Source organism: Sebastes umbrosus, chromosome 4 (genome assembly GCF_015220745.1).
Source record: "Sebastes umbrosus isolate fSebUmb1 chromosome 4, fSebUmb1.pri, whole genome shotgun sequence".
Taxonomy (NCBI): Eukaryota; Metazoa; Chordata; class Actinopteri; order Perciformes; family Sebastidae; genus Sebastes; species Sebastes umbrosus.
The window spans coordinates 1,954,194-1,970,315 of record NC_051272.1 but is presented as its reverse complement, the minus strand read 5'-3'; the positions used below and the strand labels follow the sequence as shown (position 1 = coordinate 1,970,315).

Sequence of the window (16,122 nt, the reverse complement as noted above, 5' to 3'; positions counted from 1 at the left end):
GCACACATGAAAATGAATGTTTATGAGATAGTATTTACCTTTGAGTCATGTTGGACACGGAGGAGAGAAAGTTGTCCATCTTCTTTGACACCAGCTCAATGCCTTTCTTGAAGAAGAAGATCTGAGGGATCAGAGATAATAATGAGCAATTCATCTTGTATTTCATCTATTTTAAAGAGTTGTACTTTTAATGCAATAGAAACTTCTAGAAACAGATGTTCTTGTATTTATTGTTTTTATTTCAAATATTTTTATTCTTGTACTTTTATTGATCTTGCACCTCCCCATATGCCACCTACTGTGTTCCCTCTGTCATTGACGATTGTGCAGTATGAATGTGTAGATGTCTTGGTGGACTGCAGAAACTGAATTGCCCTTCGGGGATAAATAAAGCTATCTGTATATAGAGAATCACTTGGTTAGACATGTGGAGCTGCAACTATCAATTATTTTCATTATCGATTAATCTGCCCTGTTTTTCTTGATTAAAAGGGACTGTAACCGTAAATCGGAGGAATCAAAACTCCGGGAGAACAGCAGGGAGAGAGGGGGGGAGGGGGGGTTAAAAGCGTTCCTGGGATGTATATTTTATCATTTTACCAGAATCAGATCATTTATATCACATATAATATATAATTTACATTGTTTATAGTGGATTCTCAGTGTGTTTTCTTGCCAGATTCACTCACGGCACACAGAGATAATAGACCAGATGTCGAAACTATCGCTGAAGATTGCAGCGCTTCTGCGAACTATGTGAACCCAGGGTTAGGCCTTTGGTTACAAGGATAAAATGTTTTTTCCCCCTCCAGTAATCTAAATTGCATGGACACAGTGCTCACTAACAACTGTCCTTTGTAAACTAAATCAGTTCCAATGAGGAAACTGCTTCTCATTTTTGAATACTGATATGATAATGTGGTCAACAGCTGCTCAGTACCTGTGCCTGTGTGTAGCCTAGCATAGGTTCGAGCATAGCCACCCTCTTGCGATATTGCAGGGCGTTCAGGGCGCAGTAATACTGCAGTGAGGCCTGGTGCTGCTTCCTTCTGGTGTAGGCCACCTCCTTCACCAAGTCTGACTTCAGCTGTCCAGACAGGAGAGGGTTAAATATGCAAATATGTATTTAGAAACATGTCCAGCATAAAGTCACTATCAAGCTCTGCACACTCACACACATATGCAAACACTTGTCCTACTCTCACACACGTACAAATAAACAACACAGTCGTATTATCTTGTCCAAGAAGACATGTCGACACATTCAATGGAAGCAAATACCAGAAGAATCTTATCTTTGCAGCCATTATAGTGCATGGTGTTGTTATAGTCTTACTAAAATAGTGCAGTCTGGCAGAAGAGGAAGACTCAATTCTGTCTATTTGTATTTCAAATGCTAATAAAACACTCCCACTGCATTACCAGAGTGAGTATTACTGCCCTGTAAGGCCTTTTACAGCTTGAGATCAATGAGAAGCACCTCGCAGTCACTCTTACCTTCTCATTCTCCTTCTTCTTGGGCAATCGGCTGTATTTGACCATCGCTGCTTCATGCTCTGCAGGAGAAGAGAGAGAAAAGACATGAGGATCAGATAGTTACTGCAAACTATAATTGTTTTCTTAAATATATATTAGGTTTTCTACTTACCATCAGTGGCGATGCCAAATATTTCCTTCAGTGTGCTTATCTCTGAAACATACAACGTATAGTACGTTTTGTCAAATTAGATTAGAATAATATTGTGTAATTTTCTGGTTTTGCATCTGTGTAAAGAAGTTGCACTAATCATCAACATTTCTAAAATATAAATTGTACAACAATTTTGTCAACCACAGCTTGAGTTATCTCCTTAAAGCAATTTTTGTTTTAAAGATGTGGATCTATTTTAGATATTCTAACATACTGTAATCCCAGTAGACCACTTACACACCACAAACTGACAATAACTGCACTAAACTGTATACTGACTGTGCAATATCATTACTACTCAGGTGTAATTCATACTGTGCAATATTTTCAGGTGGAATTTCATTTCATTCTCACTGTGCAATATCATTTTTCCACTTGTGCAATTGTGTTAATAGTCTGTTTATTGTCAATTCTGTATATACTGCTCCTATTTTTATACTTCCTTCTATTCATATTTCATTTCATTTCATATTTTGTTTCACTTCTTTTTTTACTGTGTTAGCTGATGCATCTTGTTTTCTGCACTATCCCCTTTGCTGCTGTACACTGTACATTTCTAATAAAGGAATATCTTATTTTATCTTAATGCGCTATCTCACATTTCCTTACACAGTTTAACAGAGGTGATAATCTGACTGCCCGCTCCTCAACTAGTTGTTATACTGCTCAATTCGCCGTTTGTATGTCCAGTCAATTTGGGTAACACAGTTATGTTTAGCCCAATTTTACTGCATTGTCCTGCTACTTTAATGTTTGGTAATCCTCTCAGAAAGATGCTTGACATCCTGAGATCCTGAGATCTTCTTCCTGGCCAGTTGCATCCGAATCCGAATGACACACACAGGAAGCAAAACAGCTTCTCCTCTGAAAGCTAGCAGTTACCAGTTAGCCATTTCCTCCTGGAGGACCATTCCTTAAATCTTATTATTTTGCCAGCGATATTGTGAGCGTTAATATAGCATCAAACAACTTTTGTATATTTAAAGATATAGAGCAGTAATGTCTACCTGAGTAGAGAATGAAGTCGCTCTCTCTCTCTGTGTGTGTTGTAATCACAGCTTCTCCGTGCCGTATTGACAGACGGGCAGCCACCTGTGTCAGCATGTTCGCGCATGTTAGCATGCTAGTTAGATAACTATTGGCTCAATTTTGCCTCTGTCACATGTGCACATACTTTATACATTTCTGATAATGAACGATTGACAGATGACAAATGAATAGGCCGGTGACAGATAATGACAGTCTACCGTAGTTCCGTACGCTACCCTCCAGAAATGGCGGCGCAACCCAGAATGTTCCACGATTCCCATTCCTTATTGTTGTTTTCCTGCACTCAGGGGACTTTTTTCACATTTTAGTATCCCCACATAGCGGCCTCTCGAGTTAAGCATATTTAAACCTGCAGTAGTCAGTATATTTTTGGCATCATTGGGCAAAAATCCCATAATAACCTTTCAGCATATTGTAATTCAAGTGTTCTGAGAGAAAACTAGACTTCTGCTCCTCCTCATGGCTCTGTTTTCAGGCTTTAGAACATCTAGCCCGTGACGGGAGACTTTGACCAATCACAGGTCATATCAGAGAGAGAGAGTGTTCCTATTGGCGGAGCTCCGGTCATGTGACCAGAACTTGGCATTCCTTCAACAGATTTCACAATAGCGGCGGCGTCACAAACTTTCTCATTTAACAGCTAAACCGTGCACTACAAGATGATTCTGAGAACATCTGAAGAGAGAAATAGACATTAACGTAACAGAATATTGATTCATATTTGATCAGCGCTGCCTAGTTTGACCGTTTGGTCGGAGTTTGCGAGTGATTGACATCCGGCTCTCATAGACGGCAGCTGGACAGCAGACCTCAGATCAGCTCTTACTGCTTGTTTTCCTCCGGTCTGTGAAATCTTGCAGATGCCCTTAGGAGCACCGGAGGACACAGAGGAACATGATTTTTTTCAGGTTACCTGTTTCATGTATTACTGTCACGATATAGCTACCGTTTTATAAAAATAACTTTATTTAATTATTTTTGCTCCAATCTCGCCTACTTCATTAACTTATTCTCTGTCGCATCTCACTATTATAGGGGACAGATTTAGATCCAGTGACCTATAGGGGTTAAGGCGTTGACCATGAACCACAACATCCCCAGTTTGAGTGTCGCTGGGGTCCTTTGTCATTCCCTCTCCTCATTTTGTGTCATGTTTCGACTATTATCTTGGTAATAAAGGCATAAAATACTTTCTGATAGTATTCTGATACATTTTCAGTGTGTGTGTGTGTGTGTGCGTGTGTGTGTGTGTGCGTGTGCGTGCGTGCGTGCGTGCGTGCGTGCGTGCGTCCCTACCTGTAAGGTCTTTCTCTCGGAACTGGATCAAGGGGAAAACCATGCTGTCGGCCATCTGGTTGGCGAGCTCAGAGTGGAGCGAGTTCAGCTGAACCACACAAAACAGATTATACAAAAATAATCAAGCACTGCACAAGGACACAAACGGAAGATGTACCCCTCGCCAAACATCTTGAAGGGATTTCAATTTATTTTTATACGTACAGTACAGTGACATTTGCTGTTCATTATTCTTGCAGCAAGCTGGAAAGTAACATTTTCAGTGAAATGGGTGCATAACTGCAGACAATGCCTCTGCTACATCATAAAAAATCCCATATTGGGGGGGGAACAGTACATTTCTTGAAGAGCGTAATAAAACCTTCTGTTTACTCTGATATTGGGAAAACAGGGCACACATATCGCACACACACACACACACACACACACACACAAGCAAATCCTGCTATAATTCTCTCTGCTTATCAACACACTCCAGCAGCTAACAAGATGACATACAGGTTAATCTGAGCGATTTAGCAGGTGCTAAAGTTCACAGGATTAGGTGCAGCATTAGGCCTAATTCTCATTGTGAAATGAGTTCCCCCTCTGTAAATCATGAGGTAAAGGTCAAGCAAACAATCAACCTGCGTCCTCTGAGCATATGCGTGTGTGGACTGATGTGGTCTAAATCCTGTTGAGTGCTGACTGGGCAGGCTTGTGGACCCCCGCCATGTCTGACAGAGAGAAGCCCATCTGTTTTGTCTATATACCTTCACACCCCTCCTTCATCCATCCATCCATTCACCCACGCTGCCTCCCTCCAGCCATCCATCCGGGGCGATAGTAATCACATCCACCTCACCGTTTCCCCTCTTAGCGTCGGCATAGAATCAGTACTGGTCTTACAGCGAGGAGAATACTCAGGTCATTTCATTGAGGTCATTTTCAGCAGCGTGCTCGGGGAGCGCAGGTGCAATTTCCTTTGTAACATGATAAAGAACCAATGAATGACCGTGCAGTAGTTTATCATCCCCTCGCTTCTGCCGTGAGTGCACACACACACACACACAAAACAACTAAACTGCAACTCACCTCCACTACAGTTTTGGCAAAGTTCTGCAGCGTAGTGATTACCTCTTCATCACCTTTTCCAAGGGCAAAATTCTTGACGGAAGAAGAAGAAGAAGAAGAAGAAGAAGGGAGGGGGAACGAGTTTAAACCATGAAACTGCATCATGTAGCATAGATCTAGCCTGTACTAAAAAAAATAGCCTTTTCTGCCAGGATTTCTGGCACATCCCTTTCATGGAATAAGGCCAAAGATGCTAATAAACTCCATGCTGGGATGCTGAGTTTTAAGCCTTGATTAAAGGAGCTAACAGTGCATCCATTACAGGTCATTGCATTTTTTTACCACCCAACATCCACTGACTTCAGCAACTAAGTTGTTGTTGGCTGCATAAAACAAGACCCCATGATAGATTCCCAACAGAGAGGCCTGTCTACTTCAAGGTTATTCCATGCACAGAGATTTCATTAAGACACCCCTGCTTAGACGAGGTGTGGCAAGCAGACACAATGCAAACTCACACATGTAAAGAAAGTTCAAATGAAAATCTGATGTGAACATTTTTTGAGGGAATATCGTTTGAAGATTGCGGTTTTGTTTTCACTTCACACTTTACATGTCCAATGCGATTAACAAACAAGACTCCAACTGGCAACCTTCCAGTCACAAGCTTCTCCAACCTTTAAACTCCATTACCCCAGAATACAATACAGCTCAGGACAAGATTCTCTCTGCAGAATAATGGTGGGGAATAACGTGTAAAAGGTCCACTTGGAACCCAAGTTGTGAGTAGTGTCTTCCAACAGCAGTGTGCAGGATTTTCTCCATTCAATCAGCTGTCTTGTTCAACTCCTGCGTGCCTACACCCAAGAATTCTGCTAATGGGACTATCCAAGTAGTTAAATCAAAATACTGTCTTAATCTGATTACTCTGTATTTGTGTGCATGCATGTAAACATAGTCAGTGTATAGCTGGAAATATTCATATTTCATTAATTTTTCTCTATAATTTCACTTAAAACTGTTGTGTTAATTTTGTACTAAAGTTCTTAATTAAATGAGAAAATAATTTTCATTTGTCCAGTATTTAATTATTCAAAAAGGAGTATACATAAATAGGCTTTATACCATGTGATTATTTCATATTTATTTATTGAATTACCAGAAAACACGCTATACATATATCATTATGAAGATATGAAAAGACCTATAACGGGACAGAAGATTTTGGCCATATCGCCCAGCCCTAACTAATAGATGTGTCTCTCTTTGTTTGTTTTGTAGCACATTAGCAGAGTTACTTTAATTATTTCACCCACGATAGCTATGGTAATACGAGTTTGCAAAAAAAGGCCACAAAACACTTGACGCACTACTCACTGCTGCTTGTTAAGCTAATTGCTTTGAGAAAATGGTAACAACTGATATCATATCTGGACTATGGTGGCTGGCCAGTCAGAGAAAAATGTTCAGAGAAGCTGCAGTAGGAAAATCCTGAAACAATAAAAGCTACCCATACACTTACTTTCTTCTCATAATCCAGAAGTTGCTTTGAGAGCTGCTCTGTGGCCAATCCCATCTCACTCTGTAGGAGACAGATAGAGGAGAAAAAAAGCAAATTAACAGACTGGCTTACTCAGGATTTGTCCGTGTAGCTTCTACATTTTGTCATTCTCTTTTTAACCCTTAAAGGAATAAAAGGAAAATAAATGGACAACAGGTGAATCAGGGTTCACATAAAAACTGTTATTCCTTTGAAAAAAGCACAAGGTGATGGGTTATATAAATGCCAACTCAACCGGTGAAGAATTATTGGTTCAGAAAAGGTCTGACGTCACGTTACATAAGCTGTGTATGTTTTCAGGGAGAAACATGAAGCATTTATTGTGCACGTTGCTCAATTTGGCATCATCTTCTACAGAGAACAAAGAACAGCAAAGTCAAAACTATCTACACCCTGACAGCACGAGAAGAGTTTCACACTACTCACTGCACATCACACTTTACTGACTAAATTGTACAGAAAAATGGTTTTACAGTAAGGCACAATGTAACACGACTTGAGCTGCAAAACTGAAGGTTTCTCTGCTCTTCTTACAAGAGACTTCAGTACATAATGTTTCATTCATCAGTTTGCATTTTTGAGGTTGCACATATAATATCCTACTTTGGTATTTGTCTATCCCTGGGGTCAGCAACCTTTACTAACAAAAGAGCCATATTAGGCAAAAAAAAATAAATAATAATAATCTGTCTGGAGCCGCAAAACATGTGATCATTGTGATGAAGGTAACACAGTTTATAGTCTAAGTATATAGTATATAAGTCTACTGCAGTGAATGCATTATTTTGGCCACATTGAGGGGGGGGAAAAATCAGAGATTTCCAGAATAAAGTCATAATATTATGAGAATAAAGTCATAACTTAACGAGAAAAAAAGTAATAATATTTGGAGAATAAAGTCCTACCTTAACGAGAAAAAAAAGTTGTAATATTACGAGAATAAAGACATAACTTTATGAGAAAAAAAGAAAATAACACGTAAAATTACTACTTTATAATATTATGACTTTATTCTCATAATATTGAGATTTTTCTTCTCGTAAACCTATGACTTTATTTTCATAATATTACAACTTTTTTCTCGTAAACTTATGACCTTTTTCTCGTGGTATTATGACTTTATTCTCGAAATCACAGATTTATTTTTTTTCCTCAATGTGGCCCTAATACTCCGTCGTACCATATACCTACAACAATGATAAATAAAAATATTGTTATTCATTTCCATTTTTATAAATCCAAAGGGAGCCACTGGAGAGGGGCTAAAGAGCCTCATGTGGCTCCGGAGCCGCATGTTGCTAACCCCTGCTCTATTCAAAAGCACCATCTTCTCTTCAGTTCAAACCAAATCACTGCTCTACTGTAGTTCCATAATGCAAATGTTTAACCCCAAATCATCTTCAAACCAGGCAAATAAAGTTATGAATCCTGTTCAGATGTCAAGAAAAAAAAGCCTCCACATTTTATTGTGTTTGAACAGAACACGTGTGGCTGATTAACAGAGCCACACACTACTAAAGGGAACAGAGTGTGCTGCGTATGTGCATCTGTTTGAGTTTTGTTTTTAGTACCTGGGCTCCGAACACACGCTGCATCGATTGTAGCAGCTGGTTGGTGTAGTCTGTAAGCATCCCAGCATCTTCCTCAAACACACTGAGCAAGGAGCGAGTCTGTGAAACAAAACGTTCATTTGATGAATATGACAACAGGACGACCAGTCTGTCTTACTTTATAACAATAGTCAGGTGCCCCAATGAACACTGAAACAGGTTGTACTTGCTGGAATCATTCCTACTGTTTAAAGGTCCCATATTGTTAAAAGATTTTCAGGTCTTTTACAGAAATAGGCATTAACGTAACAGAATATTGATTCATATTTGATCAGCGCTGCCTAGTTTGACCATTTGGTCAGAGTTTGTGAGTGATTGACAGCCGGCTCTCATTAACGGCAGCTGGACAGCAGACCTCAGATCAGCTCTGACTGCTTGTTTTCCTCCGGTCTGTGAAATCTTGCAGATGCCGTTAGGAGCACCGGAGGACACCGCGGAACATGATTTTTTTCAGGTTATCTGTTTCATGTACTACTGTCACGATATAGCGACCGTTTTATAAGAATAACTTTTTTTTAAATCAGATTTGCTCCAATCTTGCCTACTTCAGCTTTAACTGAATAATCAGGAAAAAATAATCAGCAGATTAATCAAAAATGAAAATAACTGTTAGTTGCATCACTAAATCATACTGAGGTGTGTATTAGTCTTGGGCCAACAACTCATTATTCAAATGAGTTTATGTTTTAACCATAATTGATAATCAAATGGGTGTATTTATTACATCACGACAATTCAGGTGGAGCTGGGCATATTGTAATTGTGTCAAATGTTCCTTTTTGTACACTACATGTATATACTATAGTACCTAAGTTAAAAAACAAACACAATCTGAGGTTTGTTGGTTATAAAGAAGAAAGAAAAGAGGACATACTGAGTGAAAGAAATGAGAGTATCTGCAGAACGCAGAGGCACATTATGAAAGTAGAGCTTTCAAGTGAAACTAAAAGGCATTATGATTTTACTACAGGCTGGCTATGCAAACATGGTAAAATCCTGTCTGGGTGTAGTTTTATTTCCATAAACAGGTGCAGCAAGGCAGGCAGGGCAGATACGGCAGAAGAGGCACACACCCATCGGCTTAAAAAGTCTGTTTACACTTCACTCCAGTTGACTTTCGCCACACAGTAGGATTGAGAGCCATTTCACACCAGAATATGGAATATTGTCAACCTCGGTTGTGTTTACATTTCACTGTAGCAAGACATATTTCTTGTTAGGTGAAACTGCATTATGAAGCAGTAGAAAGGGAGAAATAACCCTCCAGCATGGGGTGCACTTAAAGCACAACCATCAAAGAGGTCAGCCCTATTTGGGGGGGAAAGAGTGATGCAACAGACAACAGCAGTAAATACATGCTGCAATAGATGTGCATGCATGATAGCAAAGACTGTATTCTACTTCTCCATCACTGATATCCATGCATGAGGCCTAACTTTCATACTGCTGCACTCCAGACCTATAAGCATCAAACAACATATGGTATTCACTACTGACAGCTTCCCACTGCTGCTGCTGCCCTGTTGCAAAGCTATTGACTGCAATTCCAGCATCCAGATAGTCCGATAATGGAAACCCCTCCCACATCATGTGAACCAGGCCCAGTTCGGCTCCAGGACTGGGTCTGAGCCCAGAAATCTAACTTCATACGACATTGGAACATAAAATAGATTGCAGGAGAGTGCTTGTGGTTGAGCTATGGTCGAGACATCTTCCACAGTGATGTGGCTAGCCCTGTTTGGGGGGGGAAAGAGTGATGCAACAGACAACAGCAGTAAATACAGGCTGCATTATAGATGTTCATGCATGATAGCAAAGACTGTATTCTACTTCTTCATTGCTGATATCCATGCATGAGGCCTAACTTTCATACTGCTGCACTCCAGACCTATAAGCATCAAACAACAAGGCAGGCAGGCAGGGCAGATACAGCAGAAGAGGAACACACCCATCAGCTTAAAGTCTGTTTACACTTCACTCCAGTTGACTTTCGCCTGCCACAGTAGGATTGAGAGCCATTTCACACCAAAAAAGAAATCATCTGGAATATTGTCAACCTTGGTTGTGTTTGCATTTCACTGTAGCAAGACATATTTCTTGTTATGTGAAACTGCATTTTGAAGCAGTAAAAGAGAGAAATAACCCTCCAGCATGGGGTGCACTTAAAGCAGAACCATCAAAGAGGTCAGCAGTAATAATAAGCACTATGCAATAATGCATTATACTCATTTTTAACAGTCTCTTCTGCACTATATTCACTTTTTTTAATAGTCCTGTATCACAGCTGTTACCCTGCACTATATTCAGTTTTAACAGTTTTTTTCATCTCCTTGTATTTTTATATCTGGTATATTTTTTTTGTACTTTGTACTTTGCACTACTAACTTTTTTACTGCCTTTTTACTAACATGTTTTGCACTATGGAACTGTGATGCTGGAAACTTTAATTTCCCTAGGGATCAATAAAGTTAATATCTATCCATCTATCCATCTATCTATCTATCTATCTATCTATCTAGCCCTGTTTGGGGGGGAAAGAGTGATGCAACAGACAGAAGTAAATACAGGCTGCATTATAGATGTGCATGCATTCTTCTCCATCACTCCATATCCGTGCATGAGGCCTAACTTTCATACTGCTGCATCTCAGCCCTATAAGCATCAAACAACATATGGTATTAACTGCTGACAGCTTCCCACTGTTGCTGCCCTGTTGCAAAGCTATTGACTAATACATACAGGCTGCATTATAGATGTGCATGCATGATAGCAAAGACTATATTCTACTTCTCCATCACTGATATCCATGCATGAGGCCTAACTATCATACTGCTGCACTCCAGACCTATAAGCATCAAACAACATATGGTATTCACTACTGACAGCTCCCCACTGCTGCTGCTGCCCTGTTGCAAGTCCGATAATGGAAACACCCTCCCACATTATGTGAATCAGGCCCAGTTCGGCTCCAGGACCGGGTCTAAGCCCCCAAAATCTAACTTCATACGACATTGGAACATAAAGATTGCATGAGAGTGCTTGTAGTTGAGCTATGGTGGAGACATCTTCCACAGTGATCACAGCTAGCTCAGTGCAGCAGTATATGAGGAGGGAGGAGCCCAGCTGTGACACAACAAACACAACACACAGACTCATAAACGCAGATAATTATGATTAGCAGTATAAACTAGAGCTTTGTTTATAGCCTGAAGGTGCAGCCACTCCTGTCTGATGACTACATTCACATCACAATGTGTTAATTTAAGACTACAACAACAACAGGATATTGTTTTGTGTTGCTAGTAAGCTAACTTCAGAGCTCCTAACGTCTTATTTTAGTGACAGTTTGTGTCTTTAAATGTGATTAAAACCCCCAAACACAGGCCTACCTGAGGACTGTCCTGCAGGGCGTCCTCCAGGAGCAGTTTGTGGTGAACGGCCGGCATCTTGTTAGCGGTGGAAGAAGAGAAGAGGAGGAAGAAGAGGAGGAATGGGAGCTTGAATTATTTAGACTCTGTTTCCCAGAGGCCTTTGCGCGGGTGAGATGGAACACGTAGAAGCTGGAGGCGGGGCTAGTGTGACGTCATCATCCACAGCAGCTGTTGAGAGCAGAGCGACTATAGTAAAACAGCTGCATACACACTTTAAATCAGAATCAGAATCAGAATCAGAATGGTGTTTATTGCCAGGTGTATCAGGTATACACTAGGAATTTGCTTTGGTTTTGTTGGTGCAAGTAAACAGTATAATAACAAAAGAATAGCTAAAAACGTTAGAATAAAATAAGAATAAAAAAATTGAAATTCTTCCAATATACAAAATAAGCTACAAACAAAAATAAACATGGTATGAACTAGATATTTGTACGGTTTTATATTTAATTAAATTATTTTCTGATGATTTGTTTTATAGCAAAGCTTGTGATGAGCAGTAAGCGGCTGCATTATATTAAAGTAGATGTAAACTAGGTCGTTTATCATTTCAGTATCAACAGTGACCCCATGTGGACATTATGTAGAACTGCAGTTTAATTTCAAAATAAGATATTCATCCCTTTATGACAATACAATATTATTTCAAGGTCAAAAGATACCACATATCAAGAATATGAGGTTGACCAAAGGTTGAACAGTAAATATACTCCATTGCAATTAAAAGTTCTACTTTATAAATGTTATGTAAAAGTTGCACATGTAAATGTGCAATAACACGCTGGTCACTTTTGTGTCACTTTTGCAATGTAAATACTGTAAATCTACTGTTACGAATATGTGCAATAACATGCTGATCACTCTGTGCAATAATTATATGATACTGTGCTTATGTGATGCTTGTTTTGTAGTTTTATTTATTTCTGTCCACGTGCAGTATATAATACATATCCGAGAAGTACTATAAGCCTTTTAAAATCACATCTATTTACTAAGTCCTGGAGTTAGTCATCATCCAGCTCTCGTCTTGTTTTGTCTAATTATAAGCAGAGCATGTGATGCACTGAATATTGTCGGAGCTACTGGCTCTCTAATGGCTTCATACTTCTTACAGAGGCTGCACACATCCGGGAAAAAAAAATAAATACCTTCCTTGACTGATCACATCCTGGATGATAAATTGAGCTGTTGTGTGCTCCAAATGTCAGACAATTCTAACGGACTGTGTTCTTTAAAGGTCCCATATTATGCTAATTTTCAGGTTCATACTTGTATTTCATGTTTGTGCTAGAACATGTTTACATGCTGTAATGTTAAAAAAAAAACTTTATTTCCCTCGTACTGTCTGCCTGAATATACCTGTATTTACCCTCTGTCTGAAATGCTCCGTTTTAGTGCATTTCAACGGAATTGCAATGGAATTGCGTTGCTAGGCAACAGTTTGGGCCCATGTTTACTTCCTGTCAGCTGATGTTATTGACATACACTGCAACAGGAAATAAACTGGGACACATTTAGAATGTTTACGTTTAAAACCGTGTAATGGTCTAAATATTGTATATTTGTGACATCACAAATGGACAGAAATCCAAACGGCATGTTTCAAACGTGCAATTTCTGAATACAGGCTGTGTGTATTTCTCCGTATATTGAGCGTTTTGATAGATAAACAGAATTTATATATCACTTAAACCTGCTTTATAATATAAAAGACCTGAAAATCTCACTTTTTACAATATGGGGCCTTTAAGTAAAACAGTCTGTTGACATACTGTAAAGTTATCTTCTAACTTTGGAAATTAGTTATTTTCATAAATGGATTAAAAATGGGGGTCATATTTTCAAATAAGTATGTTTCAGGGTGGATTTTCCTTGAAAAAGAGCAACCTTTTTCAGGGCTGACACCTAAAACAAAATATAATAGAGTCAATAAGTGTATTGGGAGTTTAACTGTAATAGTGATGACATGTTGATAACACTGGAGTTAAACAAGGATTAGACGAGAAGTATGTTGTGTCATATTTTTGACCAATATTTTTTGCCAGTATCAGAATGGTTGAAGTCACATAGAGTATATTTTACCCCAGAACAGCAGCTATTTGTTGGGTAAACTTATATATCACCTCATAACTTCTATTAAAGAGTTAAATTCAAGTTGTTTGGGGCCTCCATCCTAACGCAACCTTTAATCTGATATGAAGTTTTAAGAGCTTTTACTTAAAACAAGTGTACAATGAACTGAACTATAGTAACTTCACCTGTTTCCAAGGCAATCTAATCTATTTTGAGGACCTGCAATAAAACCTCGTTGTTAGGGAGATAACTTTATTATCTCAGCATAATGTCACTTAAAAGATGTAACATTGAAATCGTCTCAGTTATTTGACTTTATCCAAGACATTTTAGGTTTCAATAATAATCTAATTGTTGTGTTAAGACGGGCGCGTCTTGTTTGTGTTGTGTCTTGATAATGTAGGCAAGCCGTGACAAGCAGCGCCTCCTCATCAAGCTCCCAGGCAGCCGGAGCAGGAGCACATTCCTTCCTCCCCAGTGGACTTGTGTTGTTTAATTGGCTAAGTTCATGGCTCTAAATTAGATAAGGCAATTCAGTCGTGGCTTTGTTTGCTGGCTCGGCTATAAGTCTGGCCTATAAAAAGAGATGCTTGATGTCAGTGGAACTAACCTGGATTTAACAAAGCAGTGATTCAGCTGACAGAGGAAACACACCTTCACGAGAAAGTGGAGAAGAATTGTTAGAGTGCAAAAGCTCATGTGAGTGGGACAGCATAGGCCGACATCTTACAAGTACACGACATTACAAGTCAATTATTGTGCACTTTGTAGAAAAGCTGCTATACAGCTGCTGCTGGGGGTAATGTCATTAGTTTTGCAGGTATTTAGTCATAAACCAAAGTAAAAACAAACTAAAAATTTGACCTGATGATGGCACCAAATGAAAAGTGAATGTGTAGTTTCAAATTTCACTGCAGTCCATCTAACAGTTTAGACATTTTACAAAAAAAAACAAATGTGAATCTCATAGTGGTGCTACAAAAAAGTCTCAAAAGTCAGTAGGATTCATCCTATAGAGTCCATAAATGTCTTTAGAAACTTCAAATAATCTGAATCTGAATCTGAAAAAGTAGTTGACATATTACAAAAACTTATCCTAAATGTGAAGACATCAATTTGCCGTTTGCCGAGATGGAAGAGTCTGAGGTGTAGGACATCCCGCCTCAGGAACAGCACGTACCCTGATGCTATTAGGCACCTAAACTCTAATGCACAGGCTCTTTGCAGGAGGTAATTAAGCTCCAGCTAACACGCACTTTAGGAATGCTTTGCACTAGACACTTTAGGGGAAATTGCAATAGCACAAGGCTCTTCACAGTATTTTAGCATTTTAGGATTTTATAGGTTTGAATGATTGTATAAATGTATGTGGTTGTCTCCTATGTACACTATGTTTTTTTTATATGTATGTGCTTTTGTCTGTTTTTAATGAGCACTGCACCGAAACAAATTCTAATCAACTGTGGGTTGACATGTATTGAGTATTGAGGTCGTTGGGCAGCGTGTCTCGTGAGAGTTTTGCAAGTTTTTGCAGATCAGATTTCACAATTTATTTAATTTAATTTATACAACAGGGCCTACGTGTCAAACAATGCCCTCTAGCGTCAGTTTTGCATGTGTAGGGCTGCCTCTGGTGGCCAACACAAGCTTAATAGATTTTAACGTTTTGTTCTACGACATGAAATAGGCCAGGATCCGAAATGTCCCACTCGTGAATTTTGAAGCTTTTACATATCTTAAAAAGGGCGGTTGCTAGCAAGTGGCTAAATGATACTATTAAACGCCATCACGCCGAACACTAGTCTGCCGTCTGGTGGTGATGTGAAGTCATGTAACCGTGGTGAAGTTCGTTTATAACCTAACGTTAGCTTACTTCTGCTCATTGCATTTGCGCTTCATTTGTGGAGATCATCTTGCTGAACAAAACGTGTAAGTATCATAAATGTTTGTTTGCCCCAGAGTTTATTTTCTGCAATAATCCCAAAACCCAATGGAAATATTCCATCGACTTTTTGTGGAGGGAACCAGGGCGATGCTAACTTCCTGGTTGGCCTATAAAAACACGCCATCCCTGGAGCGCTCTATTATGACGGGAGTAAAGGAGGAAGTCAGGTGACGACGAGAGCGAGATCGTCTGTGTAGGGAGGAGGTTGTGGTAGATGGATGGATCAAACAAACACAGGACTTTCACCTATAAACAAAAAGTCAACGTGGACTTATTTTAAGATACGTAGATAAGTAACATACTTACGTCATGTACATAATGTACTTTCGTAAGTTATGTAACAAACATATAACCATGATCGTTTCCTAAAGTTGACCAAGTAGTTTTGTTTGAATTCACATTAACCACGTGTT

The 16,122-nt window shown here is 39.2% G+C and overlaps 1 protein-coding gene across 1 annotated transcript in view; it reads right to left on the bottom strand.

Annotated features, from left to right (window-relative positions):
• Window positions 1-11,793, bottom strand: part of appl2 (adaptor protein, phosphotyrosine interaction, PH domain and leucine zipper containing 2) — a 28,557-nt gene extending 16,764 nt beyond the window's left edge. Inside the window, exons 1-9 of the mRNA XM_037766139.1 lie at window positions 11,650-11,793; window positions 8,222-8,320; window positions 6,612-6,671; window positions 5,111-5,182; window positions 4,037-4,124; window positions 1,649-1,690; window positions 1,498-1,556; window positions 941-1,087; window positions 39-121 (exon numbers count right to left, since the gene is read on the bottom strand). Of these exons, the coding sequence (XP_037622067.1) occupies window positions 39-121; window positions 941-1,087; window positions 1,498-1,556; window positions 1,649-1,690; window positions 4,037-4,124; window positions 5,111-5,182; window positions 6,612-6,671; window positions 8,222-8,320; window positions 11,650-11,706 (707 nt within the window). The 5' untranslated portion in view covers window positions 11,707-11,793. The remainder of the gene's footprint in view (window positions 1-38; window positions 122-940; window positions 1,088-1,497; window positions 1,557-1,648; window positions 1,691-4,036; window positions 4,125-5,110; window positions 5,183-6,611; window positions 6,672-8,221; window positions 8,321-11,649) is intronic.
• Window positions 11,794-16,122: the final 4,329 nt, after the last annotated feature.